This window comes from Acyrthosiphon pisum, chromosome A1, assembly GCF_005508785.2.
Source record: "Acyrthosiphon pisum isolate AL4f chromosome A1, pea_aphid_22Mar2018_4r6ur, whole genome shotgun sequence".
Taxonomy (NCBI): Eukaryota; Metazoa; Arthropoda; class Insecta; order Hemiptera; family Aphididae; genus Acyrthosiphon; species Acyrthosiphon pisum.
In genome coordinates, this window is record NC_042494.1 from 103033021 (window position 1) to 103052841 (window position 19821).

The following is a 19821-nucleotide window of genomic DNA, read 5'->3' on the forward strand; positions in this document are numbered from 1 at the left end:
TTTTGAAGCCCAGGTCTTCTAGTTTCTTTTTTATGTTTTATATATCGGTCGAGTAGTGTAGGTTCCTTATTGCGACTCTAAATTATTTCTCCTGTTTAAGTTGATATGTATGGAATTCGGCATTAATTGCTAGTAAGAACTTTATAATTAGTCTGTATGCATTTGGTGTATTAGTAGTTAGTTAAATACTGTTTACAGAGCTTCATATAAATTGATCTTCGGCGTTAATTATTTCTTTGATCTTGATACATAGTTGGTCGAAGTTATTTACAGACTTAATAAATATTGGTGGTGGTAGAAGAGAAGGTGATGAAATTTGTGCGGCGGAGTTAGATTCTGGTGATTCAGATGGTTCACCATCCATAGTTTCTGTTTCAGTAGTGTGAGTGTTAAAATTTAGCATAACGGTTTGGCGTGGAGAATATTTTTTGATGTTTGGTCGCGGGAAATGTATCGGAGTAATGGGGACTTTAGTTTTTTTTTTGCGTACTCCATTTTTCACTAGTTGGTAATAGGTTTAGTTATTTCGGTCAGCGGATCGCTATTTTTATTTGGCACGCTCCATATATACGTGTTTATGGTATAATTAGTGGAGATACTTTTTGCTTAATATTAGGCATTGGGATACCTCAATACATTTATCATGATAAACTTTGTACCTAGATATATTGGATACGTTTGGGAAGTGGCACTTCTAGGTGTTCCGCCGCCTGAATTATATTTAATTTAAAATGTTACCAATTCCTTAGCTGCAGAGGTTTTATTCTTCGGATTACGATGTAATGTTAATTGTTGTTTTGCTGTTGTTAAGATGATTTTTTTGGTTTTCACTTTTTAAATGAAAGAAAAACTACCGTTTTTAGCTTTAAATAAAACAAATCGTGTGGAAGTGGTGTACATACGAATATACGATGTAGTACGGACGGCTGTCATCGCAGAAATATAATAATCATAATTATGTCATTAGATACTTTTTAGTTGTCATTCGTCTCATCATTCATGAAGCCTGCGTTAACTGAACTTACTGGCTAGAGTCACTAGCGAGAACGCATGTTTAAGAGAAGTTTTTTATTGGAATTATTTTGTTATCCATAATTGCTTATGCTGTCAGCCACATGAACATTCGTATACCAAATTATTCCGTTTATAAGTGCGTCTGCTGTCATATCAATTCGCCCAAAACTCGGATTTACGCATCATATAGAAGAAATGGTTATCACTCTACTAGCAAATGCTCAGAGATAAATATGATTTATTCACCAACATTAAAAAGAAATAAAATCGAATTAATCATTGGAATTTTTCTATACAGGATAATAAAAAAATATTCTAAAATTTTGGAAGAAAATAACCAAAACATATATTGTTTGGTATACAATTACACGACTTTAACATTATAGTACCTATATTTAATATTATGCGTGAGCTACGATTATCCTATAAGAACCTACAATAATATTATTAAATAATAAAAAAATTTAAACTAAAATAGTATATTTATAAAACGCATAAATAACGTACAAATAATTAAGTATATATTTCATATCACAAAGTAAATTAACATGTGTATTTAATTTATGATTTATTGTATTCATAAATAATAAATTGGTCAATATTATATTATTTTTGTACCATTTCTAATTATTCACGGTTTTACTAAGAGTGAGTATGACTAATGATAAAAATAAATAATATTTTATACAATCTTAAAAATAATGAGTGATACAGGTATGCTAATAGTATACAATATTATTATAATTTAAATAATTTAGAACATAGGTTGAATAATTTAGTTTTATGAGTAATTTAATATAGCTGTAAATTATGTTCACTCGTTAGGACATAAATTCCCACACTTCATGTTTTGGTACTAATTATTTTTAATATTCACCGGGTAATGTTAATCACTTATAGACAATACTTGTGTAACATATTCAAACGACTTACATAATATACCTACTTATTTAAACAAAATGTTTTTTATAATATATCAACTATATCCATCCTATTTATATTATTTATGTTTCTTGAAAAAAAAAATTGTATGAGGTTAAAAATTAATACATAAAATACCTAGTTATTTTCATAACTTGCGTATTCATTATTATTATCATAATAAAATCAAAGATAAATTAAAACTTCAATATTTGACCAAATTTTGCAGCAACCTTTGTTATGTTAAACACCTTACTGCAGCCACAGCGTCATACTGCTAGAAACTGTTTGTTACCATTAGTATGAAATGACAATAATATAATAGATAAACAGTAGATTTAGGTTAGTGAGCCATTTATGATGGTCAAATATAAAACAATCAAATTGAATATGTATGGACGCACAACGTATTGTTTTCCTCTCATTCCCTAGTCCCTTTAAATAATTGATTTGAGTATTAATGTAACTGCAGATCTTCCATTGTAATGTAATTACAATAATCCCGCACATTTTATGGCAAATATAAATATTTGCGCATTAATAATAATTTACCTTTGATTTTATACCGTAATGCGTATTTAAATATTGAGTATTATTTAAATGGTTGATTTACATTTATTTCCAAAATATTCGTAAAATGGAACCGAATATATTTTGGAATTTATATAAGAACTGAGATGTATGCCGTTTTTATTCTGCATCATGGTTACAATATAAAATAAAATAAAAAATAATATGGATATGACATTTTTTTCAACTGATTCAATAGTAAAATATTGTTATTTATTTGTTTTGAAACAAAATGGTAGTTTATACGTGGGCGTTATTTTCATAACGTTTTGTGAACTATAAAATATCACCAAACGCGTACCTATATTAGGTAGTAGGTATCAAGTGTTCAGTTCAGTGACTTATAAATAATTTTATTGATTACCGTGGCAAAATATTGTACTATTAATTGTTATTTTAATAAAAGTATAGTATCTATAGTTTGTATTGTATTTTCTTATTTTTTTCATAAAATTAGTATGTAGTGTAAAATAAGCGTATTGTTTTTAGTGACTTTTTACCGATGATGTTATTGGTAAAAACAATACGTGTAGGTATACCTCTAATTCAATCAATATATTGTTACAATATAATGGACAGGCCTAATCCCTGAATATAATTCCGTAAGTTTTAACCTGTCTAGAAATGGAATGTATACCAATCACTAAGTATACATTATTATCATTTATCAATAATATCAAATTAATTTTAGTATTCAGGTAGTACATGCTGTAAGACGGCGCATTGTGTATGCAAAATGACTACACGCGTGATAACATAAACAATATTATATTAATTAAACCGGAGAACAGTTCTTTGAATACTGATATCTATGTGTTTTCCCAGTACTGCTGTTATTATAAATTAATTTAAAATTAGATTTTGAAACTATACTAGCCAGATATATTTTAATAGATTCACACAGTTATAGGTACATTATAAAGCTTTAAAATGTAACAATACAGTAATAGTTTACTGCTATATAAATTGTATTTGAATGTTTCACTTAGAAGTTTATATTAAATTAAATAGAATTTAGATGAAATGCCATATTGTTAAAGCAGAAAATCATGGTTTTGTATATTGTTTATTGAACTATAAAGTCTAATAGAATACCACTCCTAGGAACTATTGTAATTATTTTGAAAACATTTTCCATTTTAAAACAATATGTTTTTAAATAAGTTTATTGCATAAAAATTAATTTAAATAAGTTTTTTTTTTTAAATATGTTACCATTCTGCTGTATGCTAAGTGTCAAAAATTTTATTTCGTCATGAGTAGGTCACTTTATTAGGGTGTGTTAAATTTTAACTCATTGCATACGATAAATGGTTTGGAAGGAAAATCTAGAGGTATATTATTATGAATATATTTTTTTGTATATTTATATTGCTGTCAAAGGAATTTATTTTAAAATATTTAATACCATACTTTAAATTGATTTTTGGCAAAAACAACGCATTATTTATTATAATATATAGGTAAGCAATAGCATAAAATTAATCTAAATGTTTTGAAAATTTAATTGTATACTTGTATAAAATATAATAATATACGTAAAAGTTTCAAGTTCCCCCAACTATTTTCGAGTTACAACAAAATAACGAAAATTAATATTCAAATTTGACAAAATTTCAACATCAAATATCTATCAAAAAAAAAATTTGATGATAAGATTTTTAGATTTTTAGATTTTAGTAATAATTAGTTATAAGGTACGAGAAATGTATTACAAATGATCTATACACAAGCATAGATAATATAAGAATCAATAAGACATAAGAACTTATCACTAGAAAATTCAGTGATACGTTTTCAATGTTATATGGTTCCAATACTGATATGATAATTGATAAATGATAATAAATTACATTAATGATTAATTAGTAATAATTGACGATCTATATTACTCTATATTCTAATCACAAATTAATTATGTACGCAAAGTTTAGAGTATATTGAGTATTCCAACTTTCATTTTCAGGCACGACAATGAAAGTACTAATTCGAAATTGACAAATATTGTAAACAGTTTTTGGACATAACCTTAAAAAAAGTCCTATATCATCTTTCTCTCTTTACGTTCTCTCTTCCTAAAAAAAAGCACGCGGCCCCATATGAAACTGGTATAGGCCATTCTTTATCCATTCTTATATTATCTATGCACACAAGTCATAGCTATAAAACTTAAACATTTTTAACTACCAAATAATTTTTAAAATTTCAACATTAAACGCTTCTTAAAAAAAAAAGTGTATTATTATTTTATCATAGTTAAATAATAATTCACAATCAAATATCAATAAATAAATAATTATTAGCAATTTTTAGCAAAAACTTATAACAAATTTATAATTATTTTTTTTAAACCTTTTTTTGTTTAGCATATAAAAAATTATTGTAAAAGCTAATTGTATTCAATTGACAAAATATTATGAATAGAAACAAAACGGTATTGATTTTTTTATATTAAGTACGTCAAAAACTGATATGAAGATGATTTTATTTCTTTTGTATTTAAACCTATATTTTATATTTTTTTATTTATTTACTTTTTCTTTCGATGGTTGTTGATTTTATCAAACTTAATAAGATTCCTTATACAATATAAATTTTGTATGTCAACAAAAACACTTAGTTTACTCCTTGTCAACATTCCACTAATATAATTTTTGAAACTGTACTAACATTATTAGAAAATATTTTTTTAACCTTACTATCCGTACTGTGGAAATAAATAATATACTCACTAATTACTACATGTAGGTAAATAAGAAATGTGTTAATTATAATGTATATATTTATATTCTATTGTTATAGTTCTATATAATATATATATATATATATATAGTATTCTAAATAATCCAATCAATTAAATGTTCTTTTATCATAAAACAGTAATGACGATTCTATGTAAATTATCATTATAAACTAATGCAAATATACAGTAATGTATTCAGTTAATTTGAATTTATACATAAGGCTATTAACTCGTATCGATGGTCGATGTTATCAAAACCTCTATCATACATGAATACAATTTTATTTTTATTTAATGGGTTGTGACTTGTAATAGTTAATCATGCATGACGTCAGAACTTCCACTTTATAAAAATATAAATAAATAAAAAAACGCAAATCGTAATAATCGTATGATACTTTTTTAACAAGCAAATTAAAATCGTCAAATGTATAACGGGCAATGGTTTTTAAAACGATATCACTGTTATTATTTTAATAAAAATAGATAATAGGATTTCCAAATTATTTTTTTAAAAAAAGCACTCACCAAATAGCCATAATGTAGTAGGGGGTCCAACACACAACAAATACTATGACAATAATGATCGTCATCTTTAATGTTCTACTTTTGGCACGCCCTAAAAATCCCAGACGACGCACATTATCTGTACCTACAAAAATAATGATATTAAAAAATATAAATACCTAACTATGTTATCGTTGATTAAATAAATATATATTTTTTTTAACCCGATGAAATTATGTAAACAATTATACATCAATTGATCGAATTCAACTGAATAATGTTTCTTTTTTCCCTTTTGAACTACCACATCCCGCAAGATAATGTACCTAATATTGTCATGTAGATCACGTCTTCAGAATAAAATGTACTAGGGCTAGAATGTAATTTGTTTTGTTGGTTCTTTTGTATCTTGTTTCTTAATTTGGCAAACTTTTATTTTACTATCCCAAACTACAAAACTTCAATATTTAAATATATATTAACCAAATACCAATACGATTTTTAGACATACCTACCACGTTGTGTATGCTCATCTAAATTATAATATATATAATAAAACTAATGAAAGTAACTTAAGAATATGTAATATATTATTGTATTCTGTTATTAAACGAAATACTTGTTTTTCATATTTGGTTATTAAGAATATAAAACTTGCATTTAAGTTACCATATTTGCGTAATCTACTGTTCAATTTAGTACCTACCCTAACGAATTTATAAAGAATTTTTCAAGTTATCAGAGAAATAACCCCTATAATATATTTATTTTAAACACATTTACATCAGATCATTAAGACTTTGCTGTGGTAGGTACAATATGTATATTTATAAATTGAAAATATGTGATAAAATAATATGTAAAGCTTACTAAAATATAAATATTCAGGATTCGAATACCTAATTCATTTTAGAATAATACAATAATCAAAAGTGTGGTTAAACAAGTATAACGAACATTTTTGTATTTTGTTTCTTTCACTCTAAAAATTAAACATGCCCCTCAATAATAGGTACTCTCCTGCATTAAACGCACTTAACTTATGCTCTCTAATTAACTAGTAAACTGAATTTAATAGAAAATGTCTTCAAAAATTAATCAATAGTACTGATGACTATTCTGAACTTCTATCAGATAAATTTTAACGTTCCTCCCTTCGACCACAGTGCTTATATATTTTTAATGTGACTAGATCTACCAACAACAATGCACGTTATCAGCCTGGAAAGTGAATGAGACAAGTTTCCAACTAAGACCTACCTTTTAGTTTTAGCTAACCGTTTCATATCTTGGTTAATACTTCATATACATGTAAAATTGTAAACCATTTCGGTATTTGTGAAATTGTGAATTATAAATCTAATTTGAGCTCCAGATTGTATTGTGATAATAAATTAGATGTTTAATTCTTTGATTGTATTTAAAAATTAATGTTTCACTGACGCATCGGAAGCCAAAAACATATTTTGAGGAAAACATAATTTTATTATAAACATTAAAAACTTTGAACAGATTACTAAGGCTGAATGCCTGAATGGGTCACTGAGATGCATCTCTTTAAATTTGATGAAAATCGAAGGAATAAGGAATTCAACGATTCTGAAAATGATCAATATTTGTTTAAATTTGATTATTGAAATTATTTTGGGAACTACGAAGGTTTTCGAAAAACGCTTCCATTGTAAATATCACATGTGTTCAAGTTTTAATATAGAAAATTTAATATAAAGAGTAAAGTGGCATAAAATTAAAATTGCCCACAGACCTAAAAAAGTGTTTTATACAAATTAATACCCATTTTTTACCCACCTATGTTGTAAAATCAGTAGCTCCAATGCTTAAAATCAGAGTCCTATCACTAATTCTATAACTTACCTTGACCGCAAATTGATTCCCTGGACCTTCTATATATTTCAATGATGATGGAAGCGTAGCAGAATAGTATAACGATTAGAGGCAACCAGTACATCATGAACATGCCGAAATATAAGTAAGCCAGCTCGTGCAATTTGGACGAAAAAGCGTTATAAGTGACGCACTGTTCGTACCATGTGGCATTAGGGTGTCGTTCCACGTGAAATATGTAAGTCTACGGTGTAAATAAAGCAAACATTTTTTTCTTGTTAATGAGTTAAATGTTCAATTTGTTCATAGTTCTATGGGTGATCTTAATAATTAATCTAGACAAATATTTTTCCAGTGAGAGTATTATACGTACATGTCCTCACCCCCACCCATTTTCATTTTTCAACTTTTTCCAACGCCAATATTTAGTGCTCAATTTCTGCCAATTCCTCCAATGCACTAAATATTGGCGTCGGAAAAAGTTAAAAAATGAAAATGGGTGGGGGTAGGGACATGTACGTTAGTATATGTCATTTTAACTCATATATAAAATAAAATCTACAAAATTCTCAACCCTTAGTCCAATTATCAAAGAATATAATTTAAATATTTACATTTTAAATAGTCTTCAGTAATAATCATTAAATAAAGATTTCGTTTAAAAATATTTAAGTAATAAAACAAATAACTGTAATATATGGCATATTTACAAATGCACGGAAATTGAAAATATACCTACTGTAATTATATAAACAAACGTGGGTGCTAAAGATAACCTAACTAAACAAAAGTTACCTGTGGTAAGCTACAAACAACTGATGCAATCCATGCCACTGCAATCATTAACTTTCCCCTGCGATCCATCTGATATAAACGCATTGGCTGCAAGACAGCCAAGTATCTAAAAATTATATTAAAAATACAATATGGATTAGAAAATTAAACATGAACTATGATTTTTAATGACATAAAAAATAATACGTTATATTTAAAGCATTTATTACATTTTTGTAAGCGTGATTCTTTTAATTTGAATGAACTTTTTACATTGTAATACTTTTTATTTTTCTCATCAGTTCTAAGTCAGTATGCAATGATAATATTGGATGGGTAGTTATAACATTTGTTTAAATTTATGATAAGCGCCGTTAATAAATATAGTGTTTTTTATTAATTAACCCGTGGCAACTTAGGTTTTTAACTGTGGGGGAGGCCGGGAGGGTACTGTAAGGTTTAAACACGTGTGTGTGTTAGTTTGGCAGATTTTTTTTGGGCACCCGTAGGTATCCGCCATGCCCGGGTGGGGGATGGCGGCACTTTCTCCGGAAACCTTCAACCGGTGGCTTGCTCGAAGAAAAATGCCGCCTGCAGCCGAGGTTTTAGTCCACTAGGCCACTCCGTCTCCATATCGTGTTATTTTACATTTATTTTAAATGCATTATTGTTAGACGATCTCATTTTTTTTGATCTTATAATATTTTTAATTTGTAAATCTTAAATCTCTGCCAAATAGATGAAGGAACTCATATAATATATATATTTTTTAATAAACTGTGTTATAGATTATAACCGATTTGACTACTTATTACGTTTAGTTAATTTAAAAATGTATAATTATAATATCAAGATTCAGTTTATTTAATATCTTCTCACAAATATATGTTTTTTCTCAATTAATACATTAATAAAAACATGGATATTTTAATAGTCGTGAATCATGATATTATTTTCTTACAGTCCTGCCTATTATATTTATGCTTGATCGTAACACTTTGTTTATTTTATTTTATCTTAATATTTCTTTTATGATTTGTTATCTGAAAATATGCTATATTACAATGTCTATGTACATTGTACATACTGTATAATTTTCGTTACTATATTTCAGTAAATTGTATTAAAAACTAGCTGATGATCCCGTGCACTTCATTTCCCATTAAATATGCCAACTCTATATGAATAATATGTTTTACATATTACCATAGCAACCATTTATATACGAAAAATTCCATCGGAAATATCAAAACCCCTGTTTGAGCACCTCCTGGAATTGGTCCTATCCCTTTTTTAATTGGCCCATCTTCTGCACAGAGGTCTAATCTTAACATAGTAAAAAAAAAAGTCCCACTGTCTGTGTGTGTGCTTAAATCATTAAAACTACGCAACGGATTTTAATGCTTTTTTTTAAATTGATAGAGTGATTTAAGAGGAAGGTTTAGATTCACAATTGGACCCGGTAGGTTCAAGCCGAGGAGGTGCTCAAACAAGAATTTTGAGATTTACGATCGACATTTTTGTTTATAAATAGTTTCTATTGGTTATAGGAGAAATAATTATTAGAAATTTGTATTTATTATTTTATTGGTTGCCATTGGTTATCGGGTAGATCAGGTACAAGCATGCACATCGCCTACAAAGGTGGCCGAGTTGCACTAACTGCAACAAGTTACACCCAAAATGAGTTGAACAATCACAGTTTTTTTAAGAGTTGTCATTTTTTACGGGCAACAATAACGGGCTCAGCTAGTCTATCTACATATATAAAAATAGCTGATCCCATGCACTTCATTGCGCATTGAAAATCCTAACTCTATATAAATAATATGTTTGACATATTATCATGGCAACCATTTATATACAAAAAATTACATCGGAAACCTCAAAATAATATATAAATGATTGCCATGCTAATATAGACACACATTCATTTTTATATATATAGATAAAATAAATATATATATTTTGGATAAATTTTAATAACTAATTTAGTCATTATTATAAAAAAAAATAACTAATTTGAGGAATTAAACAGATTATAAAAATACATTATACTCTTAAGTTGGTGCCCCTGAATGTTGTTAACTACAACGTATTAAATGTATAGCTTAGTTATAAACCTTAAATCATAATTGGACATAAACGAAAAAATGTTTACTCTATAATGTTCATAATAAACCTATAAAATATAATCTTAAGACTAATAACATGCAATATTTCAGATGCCACTTAAATGACAGTTAAAGATATGTGTTACGTGTCTAATTTCTCAGATCTATAAACTCCATTATTAATACTTCAATTGAAGATCCGAAACTACCTTGGCAAATAAGCTCGTAATTTATATCTTATACTTATACTCAAAGTGCCGTAATTAATAAAAACTAAAGTCATAATTTGCAATTATTGATTGATTGTCATATTTCAAAACGAATTACATCACTTAATAAAATAGTCTTTTTTAGTATTTTATTCGTTACTGGTTTATGAACTCTTGTCCAGGTGTTGTTACCGGATTAGGCCATTAACATAATAATGTTCCGGAATCGAACTTTTTATTTTAGTAAAATGGGTTTAATTATATTTACTTATTTTGTTTTGATAAATGTTTATAAATTATTTGGCATGTCACATATAGGTATGTGCGTCGAATTATTTACATGGGCGTGATGGGCATAGGTGCCATAGTATAATATGATCTAAGATTTTCCCAGAAATTATGACATTTACGATACCTATCCATTATTGATGATGATAATAATATATAGGTACCATAACATAGTGTTCCCTACAGATAAAAACGTTTTATATTTGAATATCAGTTTTTAACTTCAATTCCCCCTCGAGAGAAGCTTGATTAATACAACTTTAATAAAAAATCATTTGTCTCTGAAGGACGCCCACTGCACTCAAATATATGGTGATTACAGAATATAAAGTTTAAAAATTGTTACCTATGTTACTATTAAGTACAAAAATTTACTATCAAAATTAAGTTTTGTTGAAAGTAAAATTATGTTTTCTTATTCTATAATTTTAATATTGATTATTATAATATATTTTATAATGAAACCAACCCATAAAAAATAGTAATAAAATAAGTTTATGATTGTGTCAAGGTGAAATTTAACCTTAAATTAACATTAAATTGGAAATTCAAATTATAAAAGTTTACTGATAAATGATAACTAATATTAAGTTAGAAGCAAACAAAATAGTTTGGTATATTAAAAAATGAACTTCACAAAGATCTAAAATATAATTTAGATAAAAACAACAAAAATATACTTATATAGATACCTAATATTATATTAAAATATATTATACATATATTTCAGCTCTTATAAGTAAATTTTATAATATGTAACTATAAATAGCTAGTGACTGTAAAACAAAAAAAACCTAATGAGGTATTTATTATTAGCTTATAAAATGTTGTTGATTGATTTTAAAAAAATACTACAAAATAAATATTCGTTTATTGTACCTATTATAATTTTTATCATAAAATTTATGACATCAAACGTACAAAAATAATTTAAATTTCTGCTAAAAACAGTGCTTAAAAAATTAAATCAGGAAAGAAATTATTATAGATTTTTGTTTCTTTTTAAATTTAAAAGAATAAGGTGATTGATTACTGTTATTAACGATGAACGCATATCACAATAATTATAACGGCGTTAATAATAACATACATTTTGTAAATATTTAGAAAATTATAATGGAATATCCAAAACTACCATTTTTTATCAACCTAACCAACAGAATTATAATAAAAAATATTTCCACTAAACATAAACAACGAATCTAGTTTTTATTATTTAATTAATTTATAATTTTCAATAATTAATAAATGAGTAACTGAAAAATTTGAGTAGACCAGTATATATATGATTTAGATTAATCATAATTATGATGTAAGTAAGACGTAAGTATTACCCATAATATGAGATTTAAAAAAGTTTATAATAAGTATATAAAGATGATACATAATATCTATGTTCTATATAATACATAACCTTACTACAATTTCAAAAAATAGCTTTGAAGTGCTGACTTGAGGCTGGGCTTAATCTCTTTAGCCACACAGTCTACGTATGCCGATACATATAATATTATTTGTCAACAATTTAAAAATATTTGTTATAAAAAAAATAAAAGTTTAATTATGTTCATTATTTTTAGAGAAACACGGCGTAATGTACCTACTTCGAAGTTCGCTTTATGATTTCGCTAACTGTGTACATAGTCTAAATAAAATGTATAGTTCAAAAACTAAAAACATGGAGCATAATATATAATGCAATATTTTACAGCGAATATAATGTCTAACTACAACAAAGTATAAAAGTTTTGAAACTAAAAAAAAGCTACACACCTATCAACGCTGATACAAATCAATATGAAACTGGAAAGATACAATCCAAATATTCGAAAAAATGACATGATGCGGCATAGTGGATCACCGAGCACCCATTGTACAGTCCATGCCCACGTTATCTCCAACGGCATCATCAAAAACGTTACCTATAATATAAAAATATGTATATAAATCAATTTAAATTACATTTTTTTAAACACATTATCAAATTAATTTCGATAATTTTAAGTGGATTTATAACATCCTTATATGTATAATATTAGTAAATGAATAGTACGAAACTGCTAAAAAAATATATATAAATGTTATTCTCAAAAAATTAAACCAATATTTTACACCTGTGGTTATTTCTATATAATATAAGATATTAATTGTAAGGGGATCGGTGGCGGACAGTTTTTAAGGAGTTCCAAATAGGCAATTTTCAAATTGCATGCATGCGAGTCTTGTAAATGTATGCGTAATAAGTGATTATTAATTATGCGTGTGAGACTGTGTGTAAAAGAAATAGCGGAGCGTTCCCGCACGCGCATGTACAAGTTACCGCTTCAGCGTTGCCCGTGGAGGTAAACATTTATGCTCAATCGTATAGCATTTATGTTCCATCCTACCTAATGCGATAATATTTCAAAAAATTTATCTGGATTCGTTTAATGTCTACTTGAGATCGGTCAATCCACATTTTAAGATTTCTGATTTAAATTCCAAAATTTAAAAATATTCAAACTAAGTCTATAGTTGTGGGGGGGGGGGGGGGTGAAATTGGGAAAAGTGGACTGACCTATCTCAAGTAGACGTAATAACGAATCTAAATCAGTTTTTAAAACTATATTATCATATTACTATATCGATCAGTATGACAGTATGATGGAAGAAATATTGGTATGTTTTGGCTAAAAAGTAACTGTGAGCCACCGATCCCCTTAATAGGTAAATTAATTCTGAGCGATGCGGGGGTTGAGTAGATTTAACTTATGATAAAAAAAAATACATCATATTATATAATAGAAAACCGCGGATAACCGATAAATTGTAAGTAAGTTGACTCTTACCAACAGATCAGCGATGGCCAGGTGCATGAGCATCGCGTGTATCCTTGTGCCAGCCTTGCGCCTGCGTTTCAGGATGATGGTCAGCACTGTGATGTTACCTATGGCTGAGACCACCATGAGTATGCTGTAAGTGACTATGGCGACAACGTGGCCCTCGTTGAATTTCATGTCATACGGCAGATTTGACTCGTCGAACATGGAAGCGTTCGTGACGTTGTCCATGCCGGGCCAAACAGGTGGTGGACCGACATGCACGCCTTTGGTGACTGAGTGCAACACGGTGTTGGCGTCAGAATCCATCACTTCCATGACAGCGTCGGTGGCGACAGCGGTTACAGCGATTTGAGTGGCGACAGTAGTGGCAGCGGCGATAGAATCGGTGGTATGAATATTGCTTCCAAGTGAAGGGATCGCGTATTCACGTCAAAACTGATTCTACACTGGTGACACAAACAGACGACACACACACATTCGTGCGTGCTTGCGTATACGCACACTAACAGTCCTCAACTACTGTCGTCATCAAATGTTCCGCAAATTAGTTCACCACGTGAATTTTCTATCTGTAAAATATAGATTACGGTTTCTTGTTAATTTTACTTGAATACAAATATAGATACACGCGTGTTTTAATAATATAATATATTTCGAAATATCCAACGTTAGACGTCATTAACGATGATGACATATTTTATTAAGCTTATAGCTTAAACAAAATTATACATGTTACATGTAACATGTATCCACCGGTCGCATTATCACAAAAAGATTACTAAAACGCATTTTTGATACCAATTTAAATGTTTTCTAAATAGGTACCAATGATTTAATCAGTAAAACATCAAAATATCATATATGATATTATGCCATATAAATTAATTCTTGATGGTATCGACATTTAAAGAGTATTTTCACGCTTAAAATAATTGCTATAAAATATTGGTTATCACTAAAATTTTGAATTATAAAATATAAATATAATTTATCAATGTAATATTAATAATTGTAAAGGATTAAAATATCTATGAAATATGAACATTTAAAATTAGTAATCATAACGACATAACATTTCATTTAATTCCAAATTCTAATCAATTATATAGTAACATGCACAGTATTGACGAATGAACTACAAATACTTGTTAAAGAATAAACTAATATACATTATTTTTAAATTAATAATTTATGCAATCTAAAATCATCCAATATTATATTAATGATTTTAACCCAATAAAAATAACGTTGTTTTTACGTAGATTCTGAGCGAAGCAATGAATGTATTGATTTTACAGTGTTCGTTTATTTTTGTGTACACCCATAAATAGTAGAAAAATGCTTAGATCTTCAACTTTGTGAATGATTTCTAATAAAAAATTGAATATACTTGATACTTTTATGAAGTCAAAATTGAAAATTACCAGTATTTTTCAAAATGTTCATCAAAATCAAATAAAAAATTAAGGAAATCCGGAATTTTAACGCAAAACCATTTTTTAGCCAATTTTGTTGATTAGGTGTAAATCAAAAAAGAATAACTGTGGATACTTGATATTTTTACCAAATGTTTTTTTCCTGTAGGTACGTGATAAAATTTTAAAATATTTTAACACGTTTTTAAATTATAATTTAGACATTTTACAACTTTGATTTGTTTTCCTTAGATGTCAAATTATTTATTTTGAATTAAATATTAATTCAAAAAAATGAATTTAAAAATATTTTTATGAGCGCTTGTAGTTTAAAATTTGATGAACAACGACATTTACGCATAAGGTATCGATTTCTCATCAAACGATTTTCCTATTTTGTTGCTATTCAAAATTTAACAACCGTAAATCATTGACATTACAAACGTTTGTATTATGATTTAATACTCATGGTATAATCTAATATATATTTTGGCTCTTTTTATGCTACCTATGTAAAGATATTTAACATTTTAAATATAATTCCATAAATATTATTAAAAAAAATTTCACCTGAGTAAAAAATTTGATAACATAATAGAAGTCTTTATAAGTTTTAATTACAATCATTTAAATAGTGTTTTATATAAGAATTTGAAATTAAAATGACCAAAAAATTGTTATCATCACGAAAATGTATTTAATTTATTAATTTTGATTTTAAAATTTTGTTACTAAAATGTATAAAATAATAAACTTGTATAGCTAAAGCTTGACAATTTAATACAAGGTTCATTATGAATGGTTCATACTGTTCAAGTAATGTTCAAGTTTTAACGAAATTCGATATTTAAACGAAGAATAACGATACTAGTTTTTTGTTGTAATTTAAAAATATTTTTCGTGGATGTTTGAAACATTTACGTATATTATTATATATGTTTTATATAGGTACCTACATATATAACAAAAATGTTATTGAAACAATGACATTTTTGAAACATTATAGACATATTTTATGCTATTGACCATTTATATAGTATTCCTATAAATACCTAATAAAAGATATTACTATAATATTTTATAGCAATATATTTATTTGATAATAGACTGACTCCGCTCGGAATCGTTTTTCATATGCAATGATTTATCATTGATTTAAAATTTAACATAATATCCATTACAGTGACCTACTTAATAACGAGGTACATTCGACTCCTACTGCAGTACAGCGGGGACCACCCCTTTTTTCACAATTTAAAATTTAAATCTTTTTACTACATTTGAAGACAGAGTTATAAAGCCCTTAATCTACTGTTTGGACATTTTCCTATCGCATGAACTTCGTAATATATTGTAATAATTTATCAAAAAAACTAATTTTCTTTATAATCTCCATTTCACTACAGTATTGCTATAATTATGACCTACTGAGTTTTCCGTCAATATGAACACAAAAAAAATGTCTGCAATGTTTTTACTTTCAAGCAAAATAGAAATTTATCAACTTCAATTATTATAAAAAAAATCTATATATAATATATATTATACATTCTCGTATTATATTGCTAATCCAACGGCGTGTTTCACATTTCTTGTAAAATTAATGATGCACCGTCTGTTAATGGAAATACGATAAATCATCACGAAAACACATTTTGATTCGTTTCCAAATGCATTTCTAATCAAAATAAGTTGGCTTGATAAACGGGTATTAATGACGTTTTCTTTAAAATAACTACTTAATTTATTGTAATTTATGCCATTGATCGAGTAAGTTACGATACGATAATTTAGTTTTTATGTATTTCATACTCAGTTCCGTCCGTCTTTATTTGTAACATTCGCTCCAATCCGTCACAACTTACTAAGATCAAATACTGAAATACCTTTACTAATAGATCTACCTATAGAAAAAGTTCGTAAAGAACAGAAACGGGTTACAATATAGGAGTTCAGTCGCGATATAGTATACGTAAGGTAATGTATACATGCAGCATAAGTAATTCAAAATTGTGTTATCGCAAACGTAATATGGAATTTTTTTGTTTTATTCTGTGGGCATAAAACGTATGGGTAAAATGTTGGTACCTATTATATTATTATATTATTGTTTTCAATAATATCGAAAACGTTTGTGTTGAAATATATTTAAGTTGTTTTAATATCAGTCCCTACTTAAGGTATTAAATAGAAAACATTTTACAATCATACATTATAAGTCAGTAATAAGAAAGAGAAAATTCATAACTTCCGGAATCACTGGTCAAATTGCACAATTAGAATCCAGACTCTATCTTCGTCTTTATAAAATCCATCGTTGCTGCCAATTTACTTAATAAACTTTAATATTATCTCATAACTGTTTATTAAGTCGTTTATAGTTTGTCATCCATGTATTTGTTGACCATTTATCCATTTTTGTGTAATTCGTGTAATATTGTAATATAAATATTATTAAATACATCTGTCCCAATGACATGCCATATTATGCTGGTTATTTAAAAACAATTGTCAGTGATACCACTTAGGTTATACAAGAATCGTGGTTTTCAATGTACCTAGGTGGCTAGGTATATATATACAAATAGCTTATAATAGTAGTATGATTAAAAATAAATACAAACTTGAAACTATTCATAGTCTTATTAAAACCATTTAACAACGAATGATAAAGTATTGTAATATCCACCACCTTCCATATGATTTAACACTTCATTATTTGTACTATGTTATGTAATAATTATAGTTTAAGAAAATCAATATCATGATTTGTACTGAGTTAAATAATAATTATTTTTTTTATTCGTATTTGTTTTCATATAATGGTAATTCCATAACAATCTCTCAGTCCAATACTCCAATAAGTAACGGAAACTTATGTCCGAGTCCTTAATATAAATGTCTAAAAATAATACAAAACACATGTCAGCTTGCAACAGTATTAATTGCAACATTAAAACAATAATTAAACAAGTATCTATTATTGTTGATCTTAGCGGCAACGTAATGAGCGTGTTATCTATATTCTATAATATAGCATAGACTATATAACCACGACGACAAATACACGAGTGTTCAGGAATTATTTTTAATATATAAATTATAAAATTAATAAAACTTATAATATGATGCATAAACTATCTGTATAGAATATAGATGTTGACAGTACCTATGTATAACATTATTTCATTCGGTATAATATAATTAATATAAGTAATATACTCAGTTCTTTGTCGACCATCGTATTGTACATTTGTACACACATATCGCACTCATTGCCGTTATCGTAAGTCACGGTGTCATGTGATATTTAAGACGAAATAATAATGCTATACTATTATAATATTAATTTTATTAACGTTATATTTAAAATATAATAATGTCTCACAATAACATAACAAAATGAAATTTATCGACTTATTCGTCAACTTCATCGTCTCCTAAACATGACACAAATAAATTAAATTATTTGTTTCTCCAAATCTAATGCTTCTCTCTCTGTCTCTCTGAAGACATAGGTAGTCTCTTTACCGGAAAAATTCAGACGTCCTCCCGTTACGGTACCATAGGCGCACATAGGGGGGTGCTTGGGGATGCTTAGCACCCCCACGTTTCAACTAGCATCCCCAATTCATTTCAGTATTTCACCAATCATTTTTAAATTATTGTGGTTTATTGGTTCGGAATTTTTTTTTCCATGCCAATTAATGATAACTGTTCACGAATTCACGATTAAAACAGTATTGTGTGAATGCACATTTCAGTGTTTCAGCTTTTGTCAATATGCAGCAATGATATTATTATAGAAAATTATTTAATTATACTATCTTAGGGATTACGGTTGGGTACGAAATCTTCTATTTATAACTTTGGTTATTACCTACTTGATTTTTACTAATATATTTATTTAATCTGCGGGCTACGCTGAATTGAATAAATTTGGAATGACAAATATTATTAAGAGGATGCTACACACGCATGTGTGGTCTCCGTTTTACAAATGTAAAACATAGTAAAAATGGTTTTGTGTGGATAAGAACCACTATGGCTAAACTTATAGTTCATGTTATGCAACCAAATGTTCCTACTAGGAAGAGAGAACATAGACTGTGCAACATTGTTTTTAATTTTTCGATATCACGAATACGAAAAAAGTTCTCATAGTTTAAAAATAAAAGTAGTACAGTAAAATAGGGTAACTTTGATAATTTTTTACTGTTTTATGACAATTTCATTTTTATTATATGGATAACTTCTGTAGTGTTAACGATAAAACTCTCAAAATTAAATATTAGTTACAACTAGTTCAATATTTTAACGTTTTAATTTTTAAAATTCTGAAATTATCTTTTGAGATATCAATATTTTTTAATATGCTATCAAAGTAACACAACGGGCAATTTTGATACCTATATTTCTTAATGTGATATCAAAGTAAGCCCATTTTATGAAAAAAAATTTAATTATCATGGTACTCTGGTGAATAAAAATATATGGGTATCAAAGTTACTCCGCGAAATCAAAGTTAGGTACCCCATTCTAATTAAAAATTTAAAGCTAATGTAATGCCGTTAGTTATAGTATTAGATTACGGGGGTG

General features: G+C 27.5%; 1 protein-coding gene across 3 annotated transcripts in view; it reads right to left on the reverse strand.

The window, feature by feature from the left end:
• Positions 1 to 19821, reverse strand: part of LOC100161233 (gonadotropin-releasing hormone receptor) — a 105545-nt gene that overhangs the window by 55785 nt on the left and 29939 nt on the right. For 2 of the 3 annotated variants that reach the window (XM_003245893.4, XM_008186876.3), the window contains exons 2-6: positions 13814 to 14376; positions 12759 to 12907; positions 8396 to 8501; positions 7631 to 7844; positions 5777 to 5900 (exon numbers count right to left, since the gene is read on the reverse strand). In XM_003245893.4, the coding sequence (XP_003245941.1) occupies positions 5777 to 5900; positions 7631 to 7844; positions 8396 to 8501; positions 12759 to 12907; positions 13814 to 14122 (902 nt within the window). In that variant the 5' untranslated portion in view covers positions 14123 to 14376. Of the gene's footprint in view, positions 1 to 5776; positions 5901 to 7630; positions 7845 to 8395; positions 8502 to 12758; positions 12908 to 13813; positions 14377 to 19821 lie in introns of those variants that run through there. The other variant, XM_029487925.1, reaches the window with a different exon arrangement.